The following is a 19983-nucleotide window of genomic DNA, read 5'->3' as shown; positions in this document are numbered from 1 at the left end:
TACTTTTTTGAAGCCGGATCTCACTTAAATGTATGTAAACTATGTACGGATCCATCATACGACCCATTGTTGGTTAGGTAATCAAAAGACCTTTCCAATGAGTTCAAAACATTGAAGATCTATCAACCCTGTCTCGAGTTATGACCACTTAAGTGATATTTATGTACTTTTTTGAAGCCGGATCTCACTTAAATGCATGTAAACTATATCCGGATCCATCATCCGACCCATTGTTGGTTAGCTAATCGAAAAACCTTTCCAACGAGTCCACATCATTGAAGATCTGGCAACCCTGTCTCGAGTTATGACCACTTAAGTGATATTTATGTACTTTTTTGAAGCCGGATCTCACCTAAATGCATGTAAACGATGTCCGGATCCATCATCCGACCAATCATTGGTTAGGTAATCGAGAGACCTTTCCAACGAGTCCACATCATTGAAGACGGCAACCCTGTCTCGAGTTATGACCACTTAAGTTATATCTGTGTACTTATTTTTCTGGACCTAAAAAAAATAGCTGAAATATGTGTCTAAACCACTCATATTACCCATTGTTGGTAAAAAGTGAGGAAGGCATCAACCACATAGGTGGATTAAGTTTGTTTTTTTTTGTATTTTGATTTGGCTCAAACTTTGACGGAGCCTTCCCTATAACGAAAGAAGCTATTTTGTGTCATTAGTGCACCCATACAAGGCTCCAAACAATTTTGGAAGCTATCCATACAAATGGTACGTAAATGTTCGAAAATCTCTAACTTTTGAATGAATCATTTGATCAATTTGGTGTTTTCGGCAAAGTTGTAGGTATTGATTTGGACTATTCAGAAAAATAGGTACATTACAAAATAAAATTGCCGATGTAAATAAACTTATTTCATAAAAACTAAATTTCCCAAAAACCGATTTTTTTTATTTTTGAGATTTTTTGCTATGTTTAACCGAAAGTTTTCTAAGTCTCATCCCAACAACCCTCCATTTTCTAATGCCGATTTCTCAGCAACTAATGATCCGATTTTCAATGTTAAAAAATGAAACATTTGTGAAGACGATATTTTCAATTTTTATTAAACAAGACTACACAAGACATTTCAAAAGAGCGTAATATTGATATTTGCCCTTTTTAAAATGTTAGTCTTGATTCAAAAAGTTATTGTTTTCTAAAAAACTTTAAAAAAAATTAATTAAAAAATCGGCAAATCGGCAAATAGTCCTCAGCAATACCAACAACTTCGCCGAATACACCTAATTGATCAGAAAATTCATTCAAAAGTTACAGATTTTCCAATATTTACACAAAATAGATTCTTTGGTCATAAGGATGGCCTCCACAAAGTTTGAGCCCAATAAAAAAAACACAAAAAAAATAAAAATGGTCGAGATCGGCCTATTTCATAGAGAATTGCTCTATTGCAAAATAACTGAACTGAACAATTCCTAATCTTGCTTCGAATAAGCTGGTCCCTAAAGTCATTTTAATTATTTGGACATTTGCAAGCTTTTGAGTATGGGTCATTCCATGTCAACAGAGTACACTTTTGGACTCGGCCATCAACGATTTTGGAAGAACAGAAATTTTAAGTTTTTTTGCAGACAATCCCTATTTTTTTGGCACCGCTCCATTTATTTTTGACGATTAAAAAAAATCTTCTGCTCGTAACTTTGCAACCAAATGATTTTTTTTTTTCTTCGAAGGGAATTGTAAAATTAATGCGATACAAATAAAATACTAACACTGAAATGCCTCCCAATATTATCTATTTTCAGTTTATGTTTCAAAACGTTGTTTTGACCAATGCTCTAGTTTTTTTTTTTTTTTTTGTCACCAATTCGTCAGCTGTGTGCTATCTTGTGACAACGACCATTTAGTACTATTCGAGAAAATCGATTTTTAAAGTTTGATGATAAATATTTTCAAAACTATGAATGGTAGAGCCAAACTTTTTGAAACAATCGGTTCGTTTACTATCGCTTAACAAACGCTCCAAGTTTCAACTAATTTGGTTACACCAGTTAAAAGATACAGTAAATAATGTAATCAAAAATCTGAAAAGCACGTGTCACAAGTGTGTTTCGAAAGTAAAATTGTACTACGTGTCACAAGTGTGCACAGAATTCCCATACACACTAAAATAGGCTTAAATCAACAGTTTAACCGACTTAATGAGGATATTTTCAAAAACAAAAGATTGCATTGCCTTCAGAAAATGTGTATCAATATAAATTTGTGAAAAAACAAGAAAAAATTTCCACATTTTCCAACAACATGTATGACGTGTCACAAGTGTGCACAATCATTTCGATGATAAATTGGTCTATGTCACAAGTGTGTATTGCGATATCCGGGAAACGGAAGCGAGTTTCCAAAATCGGGTTAAAGCATCTTGTAGTGTTTGTTAAGTATAGCAAAACGTCATCATTAACTCATTTTCGACCAAAATGGTCTATGTCACAAGATAGCACACAGCTGACGAATTGTTAAATTTTTCAAGAATCATCATATCATCAAGAAATCCAAAAAGAAGTTTGCGGATGAAGTTTGTTTTTTACTTCTCCAGTGTGCAAACTACAATTTGCGTTTGTTTTTCACTCAAAAGCCGCCGCAGCCCCACGTGCCTGTTTGTCACGTGCCGTAATTGAAGTGGAAAAGAGACCCATAGCGAGGTGGGTCACATAAACGAGTTTGTTTATACACCTATGGGAGGCACGACACCAGCTTTCATGTGTAGCAGCACCCCAAACGAGTCAATTTAAGAAATGACTAAACATTTTCGAAAAAAAGGTGCAAAATCCTAGGAAAGCCATGGATAAATTTTGATGCTCGGGAATCTTCAAAAACATTTCAAAACTGTACACATCTTTTCAAGCTTAAATTTTAAACGGATCGGAAAACATTAGCTGAAACCACCACGAGGATAACGCGATGCGTGGAGGAAGGAGGAGAAGCATAAATTTTATGATTTTATTGATGTGACACCGTACTGTAGCCGTACCGATGAGGAAGTTGCGTTCCAGGAACACATCCTTCCGTTCATGATTTCGTAAACAACGTGTGTTGAGAAATTACTTTTCTGGGGGGGACTCGACCTCACCAGGGCTTAGTGGCTTTAGGAGGCTCATGGTATCGAAGTGAATAGTCTTTTTGAAATGTTTTATAGATTTTAGACTAAAAAATTATATTATGTGAAATAAAAATTATGCAGAAAGTTTGGTTTTTAAATTTTCAAGAAAAACTAACTTAATTTACCTGTGTGATTTGTGCTTTTCTCACTCTTAACCGTATAATGGGTCACATGAAAGATCTGGACATAAAATTCAACTAATTCATATTTTTTGGCGTCCCTTTCGACCCCGAACTTAAAAAAATCGCAAAAATCTAGTTTTTGACATACCTCAAACGTAACCCGGTCCTCCGATACCCGAAGATCGGCAAATTTTACTATTTTTGTGAAACCCCATCATGCCATGCCGTTAGGCTAAACCTCATCATGGCCACTTCAGAACCGGTTACTGGCGGCCGCTTCAGGACACACAATAAACCCTAGCCTAAACCCAACAAAGTTTACCAAACTTTTGAAGCAAACTTGCAACCCTGTCGAGTCATGGTCCCTGGGCACGGTAATCAAAGTTTAGAACAAAACTCCCCGCGGGGTAGGATGTTTGGGGGTGCCTGGCGTAACTTCCTGTCCATGTTGAGGTCTCCTCCGTTCGGGACATTGTGCCCCCCTCCACGAAAGTTCTACGCGAGCTGATGTTTGCCACAGTTGTTTGACTTTTCCTGTGAAAACAACAATCAGGGCAACTTTTCGCCATAGCACTGCTGACGACCCGGGGACGAGGACTTTTGGCATAATTTTGCATACCATTTTGGGCGCGCGATTGCGCGATTGGGCCGCTAATTTGGTTTGGTAAATTAGTAAAGCGCGGGGTGGTTGAAGAAATGAACCGAGAGGGGCGAGTGCTTTCGAGCATGGTGGTGGAAATTATTCACTTTCAATGTAGAGTGTGGTGGTTCTGGGTGTGATTTATTTGAAAGTTGATTCAAAAGTACAGAAACCGAACGTATTGGAGAGGGTTACGTCAGCTTTAAATAAACTTGCGCAAATTTGAAGCTTTTGGTCACTGATCACTAGCAAATCACTGATCAAAGCCCTTCCTATATCATCGTTGATCGGAAGGCACGGCGTTGGGTGGATTGTGTTTAAATTTTTCGATTTTTTTTTTGCGGTGAAAAAGCCATTTCTATTTAATGATCGAAAGACGCACTGACATTTTGGATCGTCGCGTTAATAGTGGAGCAAAATAACTGTGTGTGAGTGATTTTGTGTGTTAACCAGAAAGACCTTCCCATAGCATCGTTGCTCGGAAAGCTCGCCGACGGGTCTGTTATGAAAGTCCTCCCCATAGCGTCGTAGCTCGGGAGGCATCGAAATTGGCTTTCCTACTAACCCAAAAATATTAATCACGTGATGCTTGAAGGAGATGCTGTGGATTCAACGGTCTCAAGCGGTATCAACAAGTATATAGCGAAAAACTATGTGCTTGATGAGTCTGCAACTTCAACTATCGGACAAACATTCCTCCCTTTCGTTGAACTGCAGGCTTCTTGGGAGGGCGCCGGTATTGACTAATAAAGTAAGGATCTTCAGAGGTTAAACAGTGAACGGATGGTTGGCTCTCACTGATCATTTTTGATTCATTGTTCAACTTCAGCTGATCTGTCAATAACGGAGTAGCAGCTCATTGGCAGTCAACCATGCTCATGCTCATGCTCATGCTGAACTCAGATCTTCTTGCACCCTTCGACAAAACTGTAGGGAATTGGGACGTGGCGTCGAGCTGCCATCTTATTTTTTTTAGGTGCAAAAGTGGAAAAAGCTGAGTCATCGTCTAAAAATAGACGGCGTCCTATCTCGCCCAGCAAAATGAACTCGATAAAGAATCTTACACTTGAACAAATTTGGGCGAGACCTGCGCCACATGGCGGAAAAAAACAATGTTTTTCCATTTTTTTTTTTTTTTGCGATTTTCCCCATATAAATTACAACGATAATAAGCGACCCCTTAGCCTTAACCGATTTGGCTCAAAATTGGCACAGTTACTTACTATTGCCTAAAGCAGTGGTCACCAAACTGCGCCATGCGAGCTGATTTTTAAATTACTATCCGGCCCACTTAGTAGTCTTCATGTCAAGTTTACTAGTAAAATAATGAACAAGTTTTCTTTATAAAACGATTGAATCAATAGAATTGAATTGACGAAAAATAACTAAAACTATTATTGAATTATTAAAACTTAGATTCTGAATATGAATGTTTTTCAAACAAGTCTTTTTGTATTTGAAACCACTTTGCGGAAAATGCAGCTAATTTAGAAAAAAAATCTTTCATAGTTCTAAACAATAATATTTTATTCTTAAATAAAAATTATAAAAAGAAAAAAACTGTTTACAATACGTAGAACTTATTGATCTAAAATTCGTTTAGTCGGTTCAAACAACTTCTGAACACTTATCCAATTTTTCTTATTGTTTAAAAATTGAACGCACTATAATTTTTTATTCAATATTTTTTCAAAATCAATATTTTTTATTACGCACTGGAATATTGATAAACTGAAACCCTTTTAACCCTTCAATAATGATTAAAAAAATCTTTCTAACATGTTCAACGTATAAACCCTCTTTTAAAAAAAATAAAACACCGTATTGATTTCAAAGCAAATACAAAAATTTATCCAATCAAAAAATCAAAAAATAACTTCAATCCAAATATTTTTGCAGAACTTAAAAAATATATGTAAAAATCAAAAATAATTAAATTTTACAAGTTTACATAAAAAAGGATATGAATATTTTTTTTTATACCGTTTATTTTTTATTATTATTTTTTAATAAGATAATAATTTATAACACTTAAAAATCAACGATTGTGAACTTCATTACCGAATTTCGGTAAGTTTTTACCTAATTCGGTCATTTTAAGTTTACCGAATTGTTCAGCAGTTGAAAATTCGGTAAACTTTACCGAATTCGGTAAAAAAAATCTAAGTGTGTAGGGGCGGTACAACCCCTTTAATTTTTAAACATTCGAAATAAGACGTAAATTTAAATAATTTTCAGCCTTTTATATAAAATTGAACGCCTGATGGCATTCTAAAAATTTCAATAAAACGTATTCTTCATCGAGAAAAATAGTTTTTTTTCAAAGTTTTGCATCAGGTCTTCGAAATCAACGGCTTGCAATGCACTCACCTCGCACCAGTGTCAGTATTCCAAGCGGCATCACCGAAAGCGCCACCATCAGGTCGGTAATGGCCAGCGACATCAGAAAGTAATTGGTGACGTTCTGCAGCCTCCGCTCCCACACGATGGCAAGGCAGACCAGAATGTTACCGGCGGCCGTGCCAAACACCAGCACGGTGGCCAACAGGGCCCAATAGTTGTTCAGGGCCGTTGTCCCACCCGGGCCGCCATCGTCGGCCGAGCCGTCCTCGCCCGTGGCAGCGTCCAGCAGCGTCGTGTTCGTGTGTAGACGCCGGTCCCGGATCAACCCGTAACCGATGGTGGCCGCGGCCGAGTACCGACTGTCGCTGGACGCTTGATTAGCGTATCTGAAGTAGTTGACAGGCTTCGTGGCGGACCACAGCCACATTTCCACCGGGTCCCGGTACAGCAGCTTGTCCAGCCTGGCACCGCCGCGCATGGCGTTCCAAAGATCCACGATTAGAGATTCTAGTCAAGGTTTACCTGTAATCAAAAGGACTAATTGAAATCCAGTTGCACTCAAGCAGAAGAAGACGGTTTCGTGGTTTTGAGATCATTTGAACGGCTGATTAAATCGGCATTCGGAAAGGGGAACCATTCATGGTCAATCGAGAAATTAAAAGTAGGAGTGTGTGCGTGCAACATGGAGTTAAACTTTTTGAAAAGCCTTGGTAAGCTTCACAGCAACTGCACAGAAAGTTTAACTCCATGTTGCGATTTGACAGCTCGATAGCTTGTAAGAAATTCTTGACTGCATGTCGACGTTGTCGTGCTATCTTGTCGCACGTCGCTTTTTGACGTTCCGAGAAAAACGCGCTTTAATGTTTGATCTTGAATAAACAAAAAACGAGAGCACGCAATGTAAACAATAACAAACACGTTTTGTTTGGTTGACAATTCTGTGCATTGTTATTACTACAAATGTTTACGGTAGTCGGGCATGTTCGTGTGTCAAACGCGTTCTGACCTGAATTCCCTTTGGCCAGTTGTCGCACATACAGCAATGGAGCACCCGTCGTCGAGCAGTTTTTGCCAGTTCGCTCCATAAGAAATACATTGTAGAAAAAGCAAAAACTGCTCAAATGGAAATGCTCCATTTCCAGGATGTGTCAAGATAGCACGACAAGATTGAAACATCGTCCATGTGAAAAGAGTGACAACAATACAAGAAGTTTTTTTTCAGTTTTTATGAAACATCTCAGGATTGAATTTTGAGAATCTGTGAAGGTCAAAAAATGAGGCATTGTGAGCTGCACAAAATGGCATTCTTTAAATTAAATTTAAATTTGCTTCTTAATGATGTATTTCTCCCCTTCAATTCCCGACTCAAGCGCCTGTAAATCCCGGCCAACCAAGTTAAACATTTGCTCCGAAGACTCCGGATCTGGAACCGACAACCGCGTGACGTTCAAGCTGTTATGCCGGTTATGTAAAAAACAAAAAAAAAAAGAAATGTTTACTCCTTTCTCCGAGGACATTGTTTTCCAAGTTGACATGAAATTGAATTCCATTCTTGGTGAGATTGTGCGCTTGCCGGTGCCGTCACAGCGAGATTGCATGCTGTATTGGTTCTTCTGTGCGACACAGCGTTATTGTTGTTTGCGTGGAATGTGTTGGGAGTTGTTGAATAATGTGATACTTGGATGTTGAAAGCCTTGGAGAAAATTGGACCACTTTGACAACCCTACTCAAATAAAGAAACAAATCCTGCCGCATGTTATCCCCACTTAATTGATTTTTATGAACTTTTAAGAAGCCGGATCTCACTTATTTGTATGTAAACTATGTCCAGATGTGTCATCCAACCCATTGCTGGTTTGGTAATCGAACAAACTTTCCAACGAGTTCAATAGATTGAAGATCTGGCAACCATGTCTCATGTCTCACTACACTGGAAAAAAATATACAAGGTGAGCAGTTCTCTAGGATTACTGTCATTCGATTTTTTTGTATTTTTTAATCCGACTGAAACTTTTATGGAGCCTTCGGTATGCCAAAAAAAGCCATTTTGCATCATTAGTTTGTCCATATAATTTTCCATACAAATTTGGCAGCTGTCCATACAAAAATGATGTATGAAAATTCAAAAATCTGTATCTTTTGAAGGAATTTTTTGATCGATTTGGTGTCTTGGGCAAAGTTGTAGGTATGGATACGGACTACACTGGAAAAATATAATACACGGTAAAAAAAAATTTGGTGATTTTTTTATTTAACTTTTCATCACTAAAACTTGATTTGCAAAAAAACACTATTTTTTTTATATGTTTTAGAGGACATGAAATGCCAACTTTTCAGAAATTTCCAGGTTGTGCAAAAAATCTTTGAGCGAGTTATGAATTTTTGAAACAATCCAAATTTTTTCAAAAAATCGAAATTTTGGTCGCAAAAATTTTTCAACTTCATTTTTCGATGTAAAATCAAATTTGCATACAAAAAGTACTTTAGTGAAATTTTGATAAAGTGCACCGTTTCAAGTTAAATCCATTTTTAAGTAACTTTTATGAAAATAGCCGCAGTTTTTCATTTTTTTTAAAATTAGTGCACATGTTTGCCCACTTTTGAAAAAAAAGTTTGATAAGCTGAGAAAATTCTCTATATTTTGCTTCTTCGGACTTTGTCGATACGACCTTTAGTTGCTTGGATATTGCAATGAAAATGATGTTTTCTAAGTCTCACCCAAACAACCCACCATTTTTAAATGTTGATATGTCAGCAACTTATGGTCCGATTTTCAATGTTAATATATGAAAAATTTGTTAAATTTTCCGATCTTTTCGAAAACAATATTTTCAAAATTCCCGCATAAACGAGAACTTTAAAAAAACTTTTTGTTAAATGGTTTGCTCATCATTTCAGAGATCGTAACCACTATTTGAAAAATGGTAGGAAAACCTTAAAAATACCATATCGGAAATGGTACCCTACCATTTTTCATAAAGTTCGACCATCTGAGATGAGGGTGGTTAGCAACGGTAACCTTAAAAATCTCCGAACAACGTTTCGTCAGATTACCATTTGTGTAATGGTAAAAATAAAGTTAATTTTCGCGTGGAAGCGACCTTTTTCCTCCGGTTTTTACTGTTTCAGAAATGGTTCTTAAATGGTATTTTAAGGTTTTTCTTACAATTTTTAACCTTGCTGCTACTGTTTTACAAATGGTTCGTAAATGGTTTTTTAGGGTTTTTCTTGCTATTTTTACCGAGCGCTAATATTTTAGAAATAGTTTTCACATGGTTATTTAAGGTTAATTCTATAATTTTCTCCCAGTTAAACTATTTGAGAAATAGTTTTCAAATGGTTTTTAATAGTTTTTCTAGCATTTTTTACCTACTTAATTTTTACAGAATTGTTCACTTTTTGACGGATGGTTCACAACAATAATATTAAAACTTTTTTGGCTTTAATTCTAGTTGATTGCCGATTCTGTTCGGTTGATCATACTGCCAAAGTCGTCCAAACCTGAAAAAATATGAAAAAAAATCACAAATTATCGAGTAGAATGTAACATTCAAATATGTGTACTTATCTCATGATTCAAATGATTTCCTTGATTATTGCCAATCGTGCGTTCGCTTCGATTTTGTTTTGTCGGTCGGCTGCCGCTGAATCCTCCAGCACCAGCTGTTCCGTTGTTTCAAGTTCTCCACGGCGCTGAAATGATCAACAAGAAAAATGTAAACAAAGTATCTGGTAAATCAAATGATTTGTTTGAAAATTATACCTGCGCACAAAACGTAGACAACAACCAGCCGCACAAACGTTTCACTTCAGACTGTTTTTGCCTGCGCCAGCCTGCAACGAGTGCAGGTAACGAGCATAGCGAGAGAAGAGAAACGAGAGAGCGCGAAAAGCAGAGTAATAATATTCTGCCTGGTGCGCTCTTTCGTTTCTCTTCTCTCGCTACGCTCGTTACCTGCTCTCGCAAATATGCCGTAAATCCAAAATTATCAACTGTTGAAAAATGATTCGCTCATACAATTGAAATAAAGTAACAATTACCACAAACATGATATGCTTAAAATTGAATCGTCAACGAAACTCAAAGGAATTGTAGCGCATCAAAAGGAACCGACATTATCGAGCCTTTTTGTTCATGAGCTCCTCAGTTTGTTTTCTTTTTTTGTTGGTTTAGATTCTGTCAATTAAAATTGGTAAACTTCGGATTGGCTTTCTTTGGCAGCTCAAATGTGGGTAAAATCCAGGGCCAAGTAAGCCAAATGATGCCCACATAACTTGGTACTACTGGTGCCGCTGCACGACGAACACTTCACCGTATAGTGAATGCCTTTACCATATGGTTCACAAACTCTCCACCAAAGTTGTAATTCTTCGCTTTTATCAGCCCCACCATTGTTGAGTAGATCGTACACTTTTCCGGCAACTTAGTCAGACAAAATCTTGTTCCGGAAGTTGCCCAAATCGGACTCCAGCACAAACTCAACCCCTTATGAAGCTACAGACAAAAAAGTTTGATTCTTTCATTTGAAAACAAAACTTAGTCAAATTTGGTAAACGCTGCAAATTGTAACTATTTTTCAAATGGGTATTTAATGTTTCTATATGGTAATCGTGAATCAATATGAACCATTTGAACTTAAATATCACCTTATGATTTAGGGTAACCATTTGAGAAAACATCTGCAAATAGTTTTTCAAAGTCATCAAGAAAATTGTTTACCATTACAAACATTAAGATAACTCTATTACTTATGGTGACCATTTGACGAATATAGTTATCAAGGTCCGCCAAATAACATTATTACAAATGGTGACCATAACTCATAAGGTTGTTTTAAGGTCCTCACTAGAATTCATATAGTTTTCGTTTATCCGGGTTGTTAAACCAAGACTAACATTTTAAAAGGGCGTAATATTGAATGTTTGGCCCTTTTGAACTGTTAGTCTTGATTTGAAAATTTTGAAAATATTGTTTTCGAAAAGATCGGAAAATTTCACAAATGTTTCTTATTTTAACATTGAAAATAAGACCATTAGTTGCTGAGATATCGACATTAGAAAATGGTGGATTGTTTGGATGAGACTTAGAAAACATCAATTTTCCTGTTTTTTAACTTTTGCATGGCAATATCTCAGCAACTAAGGGTCGTATCAACAAAGTTCATATAAGCAAAATATAGAAAATTTTCTCAGCTTTTCAAAAATATTTTTTCCAAAAGTGTGCAAACATGTGCACTAATTTAAAAAAATGAAAAACTGCGACTATTTTCAAAAAAGTCACCTAAATATGGATTTAACTTGAAAACGGTGCACTTTATCAAAATTTTACTGAAGCACTTTTAGAATGCAAATTTGATTTTACATCGAAAAATGAAGTTGACAAATTTTTGCGACCAAAATTTCGATTTTTTGAAAAAATCAGTATTGATTTAAAAATTCATAACTCGGTCAATGATTTTTTGCACAACCTGGAAATTTCTGAAAAGTTGGCATTTTATGTCCTCTAAAATATATCAAAAAATAAAAAATATTAAAAATAGTGTTTTTTTGCAAATCAAGTTTTAGTGATAAAAAGTTAAATAAAAAAATCACCAATTTTTTTTTACCTGTATCATTTTTTTCCAGTGTAGTCCGTATCCATAACTACGACTTTGCCGAAGACACCAAATCGATCAAAAAATTCCTTCAAAAGATACAGATTTTTGAATTTTCATACATCATTTTTGTATGGACAGCTGCCAAATTTGTAAGGAAAATTATATGGACAAACTAATGATGCAAAATGGCTTCTTTGGGCATACCGAAAGCACCATAAAAGTTTCAGCCGGATTAAAAAATACAAAAAAAATAAATAAAAAAAAAACGATTTTGTAGAGAATTGCTCCTATGAAAATTTTTATATGCAACGGTAAAAACACGATTAAAAACCATTTCTGATCATTTTTTTTTTTCATTTTAATGCAAAAAAAAAATATTGACAAGAAAACATTTTTTCGAAAAATCAACTACACAGCAAAAAACCCAATGGCAAAATCGCATGCAAAAGCATGCACATCACCTTCGTCAAAATAAACACTTAATATTACACACTGTACAATTTTGGCAAACACAAAAAAAAGTTTCAACCGACGGGATTCAAACCCAGCACCAACAGTAAGGACTGGCGCCTTAGCCCACTCGGCCATCAGACCGATGAAGAGCTGAAAGGATAAACACATATATGCGCTTGACATTTCGGTCAAGTAGGTTTCCCATACTGATGGGCTACATATTTCAGAGTGTAAAATCACATAAAATTGCATAAAATAATGAAATATTTATTTTACACCCAGGCCTTTTACACGCAGCTGGATTACTACTTTTTGAGCTGTGTATGGTCCTCTTGGAACGAGCTGTCAAGTCAAGGTCCGCGAAGTTAATTTTTCAAAATTAATTTAGAAATCCATTTTAAATCCTTTGCGGTCGTACAAAGGGTCATTGTACTCAGAAAAATAAGCTTTATCGTTGTGAATAATAATAATTGTTCATTTGATTTTGGTTAACCGCGGTGAATTTTCTTGAAATAAGTAATTCGTTGGTGTCAACGAATAACTTATTCAATGTGGTAGATGCTTTGATCGATTTTTGACAGTTCTATTTTTTCAAGAAAATCCACCGCGGTTAACCAAAATCAAATTAACAATACAACTCAGATGTTAATTCTTTTATTTGTGTGACCCATTTTTGGTAAGGAGTGAGGAAGTCACTAAGCACATAGCCCTGAAACACATTTGCCAAAATTGTAATACAATTTGTATGGGCGAACTAATGACGCAAAAATGGTTTCTTTGATGGTAAAGAAAGTATTCGCAAAGTTTCACAAATTTGGTTGTGTTCCACGCTGCCCTGCCAGGTGACTTGGTGCTGCTTTTGATTATCTTAAAAAAACAGCAGAGTTATGAAGCAGAGACCGTGAAGAACCACCGGCGAGGATGCTGGCTGTACGCAGCCCCAGCAGTTGCGAGGGAATTTAATTTATTTTTAATAGCAAATTCAGCTTCCCGATCTCGCGCCCGGAAATTACACCGCGTGCTTTTTTTTTTATTTTTAACATGGCAAACATTGTAGAGACATGAAAAAAATAACTTTAATGTAATGCAGCCTTTTACACTGTCAGGCCAACCGAGTTGCATTAACCGCAGAGACCAATTGTGTGAACGCCCGTTCAAACATTTGAGCTTTTCAGTGGATTAACTCTCAATTGAATGCGTTACCACACATTAACGTTCAAACGAACGCAGTGACACCATTTCCGGCAAAAATTGTCGCTACTCTTTCCCGTCAATTAAACTTGGCGCTTTCGCTAAGTGGTCCCGAGTCAACACACGCCCAAACCCAACCTGGGAATGCTTAAAAGGTCGTTTCATCTAACCTCCGGATCCGGATCGCGTGAACGGTCGGTCCGTCCATTTGCCTTCTGGCAGGGCTCTTGGAAGAAGGGCTCCAAAAAAAAAATACGGTGGGAATGCTTTTAAATGTTAATTAGAAGCGGCGGTCACGACGGACCGGGCCTCCAATATTAGGCGCGCGTAAATTCATTTGATGTCATTTTCACAGAGTTTCTCCGCGTTCCCCTCCCTCCCTAAGGACCAGAGACTTTCCTCGTTGACCGGCTTCCTCCGGCCCCCGAGTGCCGTTTTGAGCGGAGAGATTCTATCGGTGGGCAACACCCACACAGTGGACCTGATGAGGGAAAGAAACTGGTCAGCATTTATGCTTGAATTTTAGATTTTCAGTCTGAGTAGAACAATTGTTTCGGATTCGGATTTGGCTGCTCAAGTTTTGGTGTACTTGAAATCCTACAAGAGCTCTTTAGGAATCTTTTGAAAATGGTAATTTTGAAATTCTGAAAATATGTTGACAAATTTTACACACTTCGCAACATTAAAAAACGGATCAATATGTCCTAAAAATCGGACCACCACCGGAATATACGGATTTATTGGAATGTAAAATACAAATATTCAAGCGCGAACTGGTTTGCTTTCTTGTACCACGAGTCGTCATGCAAAACGACAATGAATCAATATAAAATGTAGCACGACCCGTTGGAACCAGTTTCATCGAACATCAGTGGCCTCTTCCGGAACCAAACCGCGTAAACTACACAGCAAAAAATCCGATGGTAAAATCGCATGCAAAAGCATGCACATCACCTTCGTCAAAGTAAACACTTAATATTACACACTGCATATACAATTTTTGCAAACACAAAAAAAAAGTTGCAACCGACGGGATTCAAACTCAGCACCAATAGTAAGGACTGGCGCCTTTACCCACTCGGCCATCAGACCGATGAAAAACTGTAAGGATAAACGCATATATGAGCTTGACATTTCGGTCATGTAGGTTTCCCATACTGCAGTATCATGATGAGCTACATATTGCAGGGTGTAAAATCACATAAAATTGCATAAAATAATGCAATATTTATTTTACACCCAGGCCTTTTACACGCAGCTGGATTACTACTTTTTTAGCTGTGTATTTAACAATCTGATATTTTTATGTATCATGGTGTTAGTTTAGTATGTTTTGAAGACATTTTCATGACAGTTTTTTGTAGTTCGCCATAATTGGGTATTGGCGGGCTACAATAAGGGATGTATTTTTTGTACAAAATTTACCTTAATTTCATACCTTATATCTTAAAACCGGAACAATTTAAAATATCCAACCCTGTACCAAAAGCATCGTTAGAAGTCCCTCTTAGATACGCCCAATCGAAAAAGTTCATAAATTTTGATAGAATTAGTCATTTGAGAGAAAAATGCCATTTGGGTTATCATCTTGGGTGATTCGGTCTAAATAAATTAATAGCTTGAAACCTATGTCGATGGCTCTACAGAGTGCCCAACGGCTCTATACTGTTAAAAGTCACATTAGGGCATCTGTTAGAATCAATTACCATCATTTGTTGCATTATTTTTTTCCCTTGAATCATTGCAGGCTCCAAAAACTCCTTAAAATTGAAGCATTTTCAAAATCGGGATATTTTTAAAAAGTCCACTGTTAGAATTTTAAGTTTAAATGTGCTGTGACATTCGAATAACCTCTAATAACAATGTCGCATTTTTTTATAAGCCATAGTGTATATTTTTTCAGAAATAGACGAGAATAGACAATTTCACAAAAGTTCTTTTTGATTCCAAATTCAATTTTACATCTTAAAAAAAACTAATTTAATCCACCTATGTGGTTGGAGCCTTCCTCACTAATTACCAACAATGGGTGATAAGATGGGGTTGGATACAAATTTCATCTTTTTTTTTAGATCCGGAATAAAAATGTACATTAATATCACTTAAGTGGCCATATCTCGAGACAGGGTTGCCAGATCTTCAATGTTTTGGACTCGTTGGAAATGTTTTTTGATAACCTAACCAACGATGGGTCGGATGGTAGATACGGACATAGTTTACATACATTTAAGTGAGATCCGGCTTCCAAAAATACATAAATATTACTTAAGTGGCCATATCTCGAGACAGGGTTGCCAGATCTTCAATGTTTTGGACTCGTTGGAAAGGTTTTTCCATAATCTAACCAACGATGGGTCGAATGGTGCATCCGGACATAGTTTACATACATTTAAGTGAGATCCGGCTTCCAAAAAGTACATAAATATTACTTAAGTGGTCATATCTTGAGACAGGGTTGCCAGATCTTCAATGTTTTGGACTCGTTGGAAAGGTTTTTCGATAACCTAACCAATGATGGGTCGGATGGTGGATCCGTTCACAGTTTACATACATTTAAGTGAGATTCAGTTTCCAAAAAGTATATAAATATTACTTAAGTGGCCATATCTCGAGACAGGGTTGCTAGATCTTCAATGTTTTGGGCTCGTTGGTAAGGTTTTTCGATAACCTAACCAACGATGGGTCGGATGGTGGATCTGGACATAGTTTACATACATTTAAGTGAGATTCGGCTTCCAAAAAGTACATCAATGTTACTTAAGTGGCCATATCTCGAGACAGGGTTGCCAGATCTTCAATGTTTTGGACTCGTTGGAAAGGTCTTTTGATTATCTAATCAACGATTGGTTGGATGGTGGATCCGGACATAGTTTAAATCTAATCTAATCTAATCTAATCGAACACAAGCGCAGCCAGTCCGAAGAAAGCATCCGGGAAGAACTTATGGTTAGATTACGCCTCAAGTTCTTTCTTGTCATTATTAATGATTGCAGTACTTTCGAGAACCCCCGAAATGTATTATACTCACTAAAGCGGCCCGGCCTACTGCGTTGCATTAACCGCAAGAGACAGTGTTCCGGATCGAGCCCGTTCGATTTGAGTGGACTGTATTTGTGGGGGGGGGGGGGTTTTAGCTCGTCCAGAGCACACGGGGTCAATGTCCTCTTCTTCAAAACACGGTCGAAGTTAAAACACGACTTGTAGCGCGCACAGAACTTTATTCGCGACGATCGGGCGGTACAAATACGCGGGGTTTCACGAACCGAGCCGGTTGGGTGTTGGCTGAATACTTAGTTTATTTACATTTCGATCACACATCGAACCTACCTAACGCCGTCGGGCTCTCCCGTACGGCTCTCTTCTCTTCATTTTTCCTCTCACGGTTCATCTTGCTATAAAATAGCATCTTAGGGTAAAGGGCGCACTGTTGCACTTAACTTCATTTCCTAACATGCCGCCCGCCTTGAAACCAGTGGTTTCAACCATTTGAAAAACTTAACTTCTTAACTCTTATCACTAATACTAATTCAAACATTGAACTCTTAGGGCTAACTTCGCATCACATCATTTCAATAGCATCACATATTCTACTTCTACTGGTGTAAACAAACTGCTGTTCAGGTTGCTGCTGACTTCGTGGGGTGAATTTATTCATCGACGACGACTTGGTGCATTCTCTGCATCGTACTGCAACTCTGCTCCCTGGAACTCATCTGCTGCTTCGGTGCTGCCTTGGTGCAGCCTGCTCGTGGGGGTCGCCGCCGAGTAGCGGACGTGATGTTGTGGTTTGCTGCTGTTGCAGCCTCTGCTTCGCGTCGTCAGCGTTCTTCAGATCGGTGGCCGTGTGTCAAGATCGCAAACCGTGCTGAGCTTCTGGCGCAGCCTCGCGCTGCGCTTCTTCGGTGTGGGTGGGGGGTGATGCTCCAGCGGAACATGCTCTGCTTCGGGTGGGATCAATGGTCGACCACAGAATGCACACGGGGTGCAGTTGCATCGGTTGATGCCTTCCTCTTCTTCTTGGTGTATGTCATCTTGTTGATGTTGTTCTTCGTTGCAGATTTCCTCGGGGAGAGAAACGATGTAGTATACAGGTGGAGAATTTTGAAAAACCGGAACAACTTACCCAGCCAGGTAACGTTGATGCTGGGCCCGCAGGCCATAGAGGTGTTACACTGGTGGTGTGTCGTTTGCCGGTGTGCTGATCGTCGGTGTGCTAGTCGCCGGTGCGCGGTTCGCCGGTGTTGATGCGGACGTGGGTGAGCTTCGTGCAGGTGGATTTCGGACGTCGGTGTAGGTGGTTGAGTTGGTGGTGTGCCTCGAACAAGATTTGGATGTAGTGGGTGTATGTAGCGTGCGTAAACTGGAACAACTTACCCCACCAGGTGAATTCTGGCGCTCGATCCGCAGATCATCGGTGAATTCCTGGGGGCGTTGTTCTTCTTCGCTGGTTAGGGATGACTTCAAACTTCGTACTGCGTGGTGACTTCAAACTTCGTGGTCAGGATGTCGATCGGCGTGTGAGCTGGCCAAGCCCACTGTCGAACGAGCAACCGAGACCGACTGGCAGGAAACTAGGCTTCCTCCAGTGAGATGTGGGTGGGTGTGCTACCGATGATAGGGGTGATTAGCGACTTTTTGACAAACATGCAATCCCTTAACCAGGTGCGCCTTGCGCGCTGAGCTCGGGCAGATAGGTGTCTACCGAGTAGAGACTGGACAGCGTCCAGCACGCTTTCTTGAACAAAAACATGCACACATACAGACTACAACACTAACTTCAACTTCAAGAAAATGGGTGACGCAGCAGCGTCGGGCGCACTCCGCGAGTGCTTAGTTTGAGGTTTGAGCTTAATTTTGATTGTTTCGAATGAGCAGCGAATAGACGATCGAGATTGCTCGATCGAAGCGTCCGTTTGCCGTGCGAACGGTCACAACGCGCACGTTGCCATTTGCTTCTTCGTCTTCTTCGTACGGCTTCGCAGGTTGGAAAGCCACTACGTACTCCACTTCTTGTCCAATAGTTGTGCGTTCTGCCAAGCGTTGGATGTTGACCTTCTTCTTCTTGCGCTTTGGGTTCTCGAGCGAAGCCACCTTGGCCTCGACCATGAGCTGTCGAAACGTGACGGAACCATCAAGCGCAGTGCAGCGGAGGTAGATACTCGCACCGTACGCTCGCTCTGACCCGTAGATCGTGATCTCGACGCAATCGTTGCTGAACCCAATCCAGCGCGGCACCTTACTCGTCGCGACCGCCTTCAAACTCATCTTAACTCTCCACAGCTGCTGCAACGATTCGTCCGACGGTTGATCCCGATCGCTCTTGACTCTCCACAGCTGTTGACACAAGACACAGGCGTGCACGACACTGTGCAGCGTGTTGAGCGTGCTGCGCTCGTCCTTTAGGTGCTTTGGGAGCTGCTTGATCAGCTCTGGGCAGTGGGAGATCCACTTCTTCACCGTGACATCAGCTGAATCGGTGACCTGCCGGACTTTCTTCATCGGCGTGCTGGCTTCTTCGACGCCGTCTGATCTTCCCTTCGCATCTTGTTTCGTCGTCTTCTTGAACAGCTCTTCGCGGGTGGACTCCTCCAGAGAGTGGGTGTTGTTGACGTGACTCGACTCCAGTTCGCAGATTTCCTTCAGGTCAACTGCTGAGCTGAAGTAGGTTGCCGTGCATGGGACGCTGGGTGACGACACTGGAACTTTCCCTGAGACTATCCACCCAAGCACAGTCTCTTGCAACGTCGGACCGTCCTCGACGATCTTACGACGACCAGCCGCCAGCAAATCGAAAAAGAACTCAGCACCGATGATCATATCAATGGGACCAGGTTTCCCAAAGTGCGGATCAGCGAGATTGATGTCACAGGGGAGCATCATCTGGCTGACGTCAACCGGTGTGACGGGCAGATCGCTCGCGATCTTTTCCAGCACGTGGAACTGCATTTCCTTCGAGAACATCGAGATCGTAGCCAGCCGTGGCTGGATTTTCGCTCGTACGGCCTCGAGCGACAACGCTGAGCCGTTTCCGATGCCCTGTACTCTCAGTACGTCGGGTGTTGTCCGGAACTTCAGCTTCTTCGCAAAAGTGATAGACATGTAGCAGAACTCGGAACACGAATCCAATAGTGTCCGAGCGAACGAGAAGTTCCCGAACTGATCTTCGACGCGAACTACAGCCGTGGACATGAGGACTCGGCGGGAAAGTGTGGGTGCAATTTGTGCGGGTAGGGATGCCGCTTTGAGGGTGGTGGTATTACGAAAGTCTGTGGGTGGTGGTGGGTGAGTGTTTCGAGAAGTGGATTGGATCACGGAGTAGAAACTTGTGGTTGGTTGGGTGGAAATGTTCTGTGTCTGGTCTTGCTGTCTCGTGGGTTGTTGTAGTTGTTGTCCAGCTTCGTGGGATTGGCTTTGCGTATTAGGAACGGAGGATCTTTCTTGACGAGCGCCAGCAGGGGCCGGCGTGTCGTAGTGCAGCAACGTGTGATGTCTTCCGCCGCAGCGGGAACAGGAAC

General features: G+C 39.6%; 1 protein-coding gene across 1 annotated transcript in view; it reads right to left on the bottom strand.

Annotated features, from left to right (window-relative positions):
* The window catches only part of LOC6046000, a 133062-nt gene that overhangs the window by 96571 nt on the left and 16508 nt on the right, over positions 1 to 19983 (bottom strand). Inside the window, exon 2 of the mRNA XM_038263351.1 lies at positions 6255 to 6749. Within this exon, the coding sequence (XP_038119279.1) occupies positions 6255 to 6705 (451 nt within the window). The 5' untranslated portion in view covers positions 6706 to 6749. The remainder of the gene's footprint in view (positions 1 to 6254; positions 6750 to 19983) is intronic.

This window comes from Culex quinquefasciatus, chromosome 3 (assembly GCF_015732765.1).
Source record: "Culex quinquefasciatus strain JHB chromosome 3, VPISU_Cqui_1.0_pri_paternal, whole genome shotgun sequence".
NCBI classification, from domain to species: domain Eukaryota; kingdom Metazoa; phylum Arthropoda; class Insecta; order Diptera; family Culicidae; genus Culex; species Culex quinquefasciatus.
The sequence above is the reverse complement of the archived record's forward strand: the minus strand, read 5'-3'. Positions and strand labels throughout refer to the sequence as shown.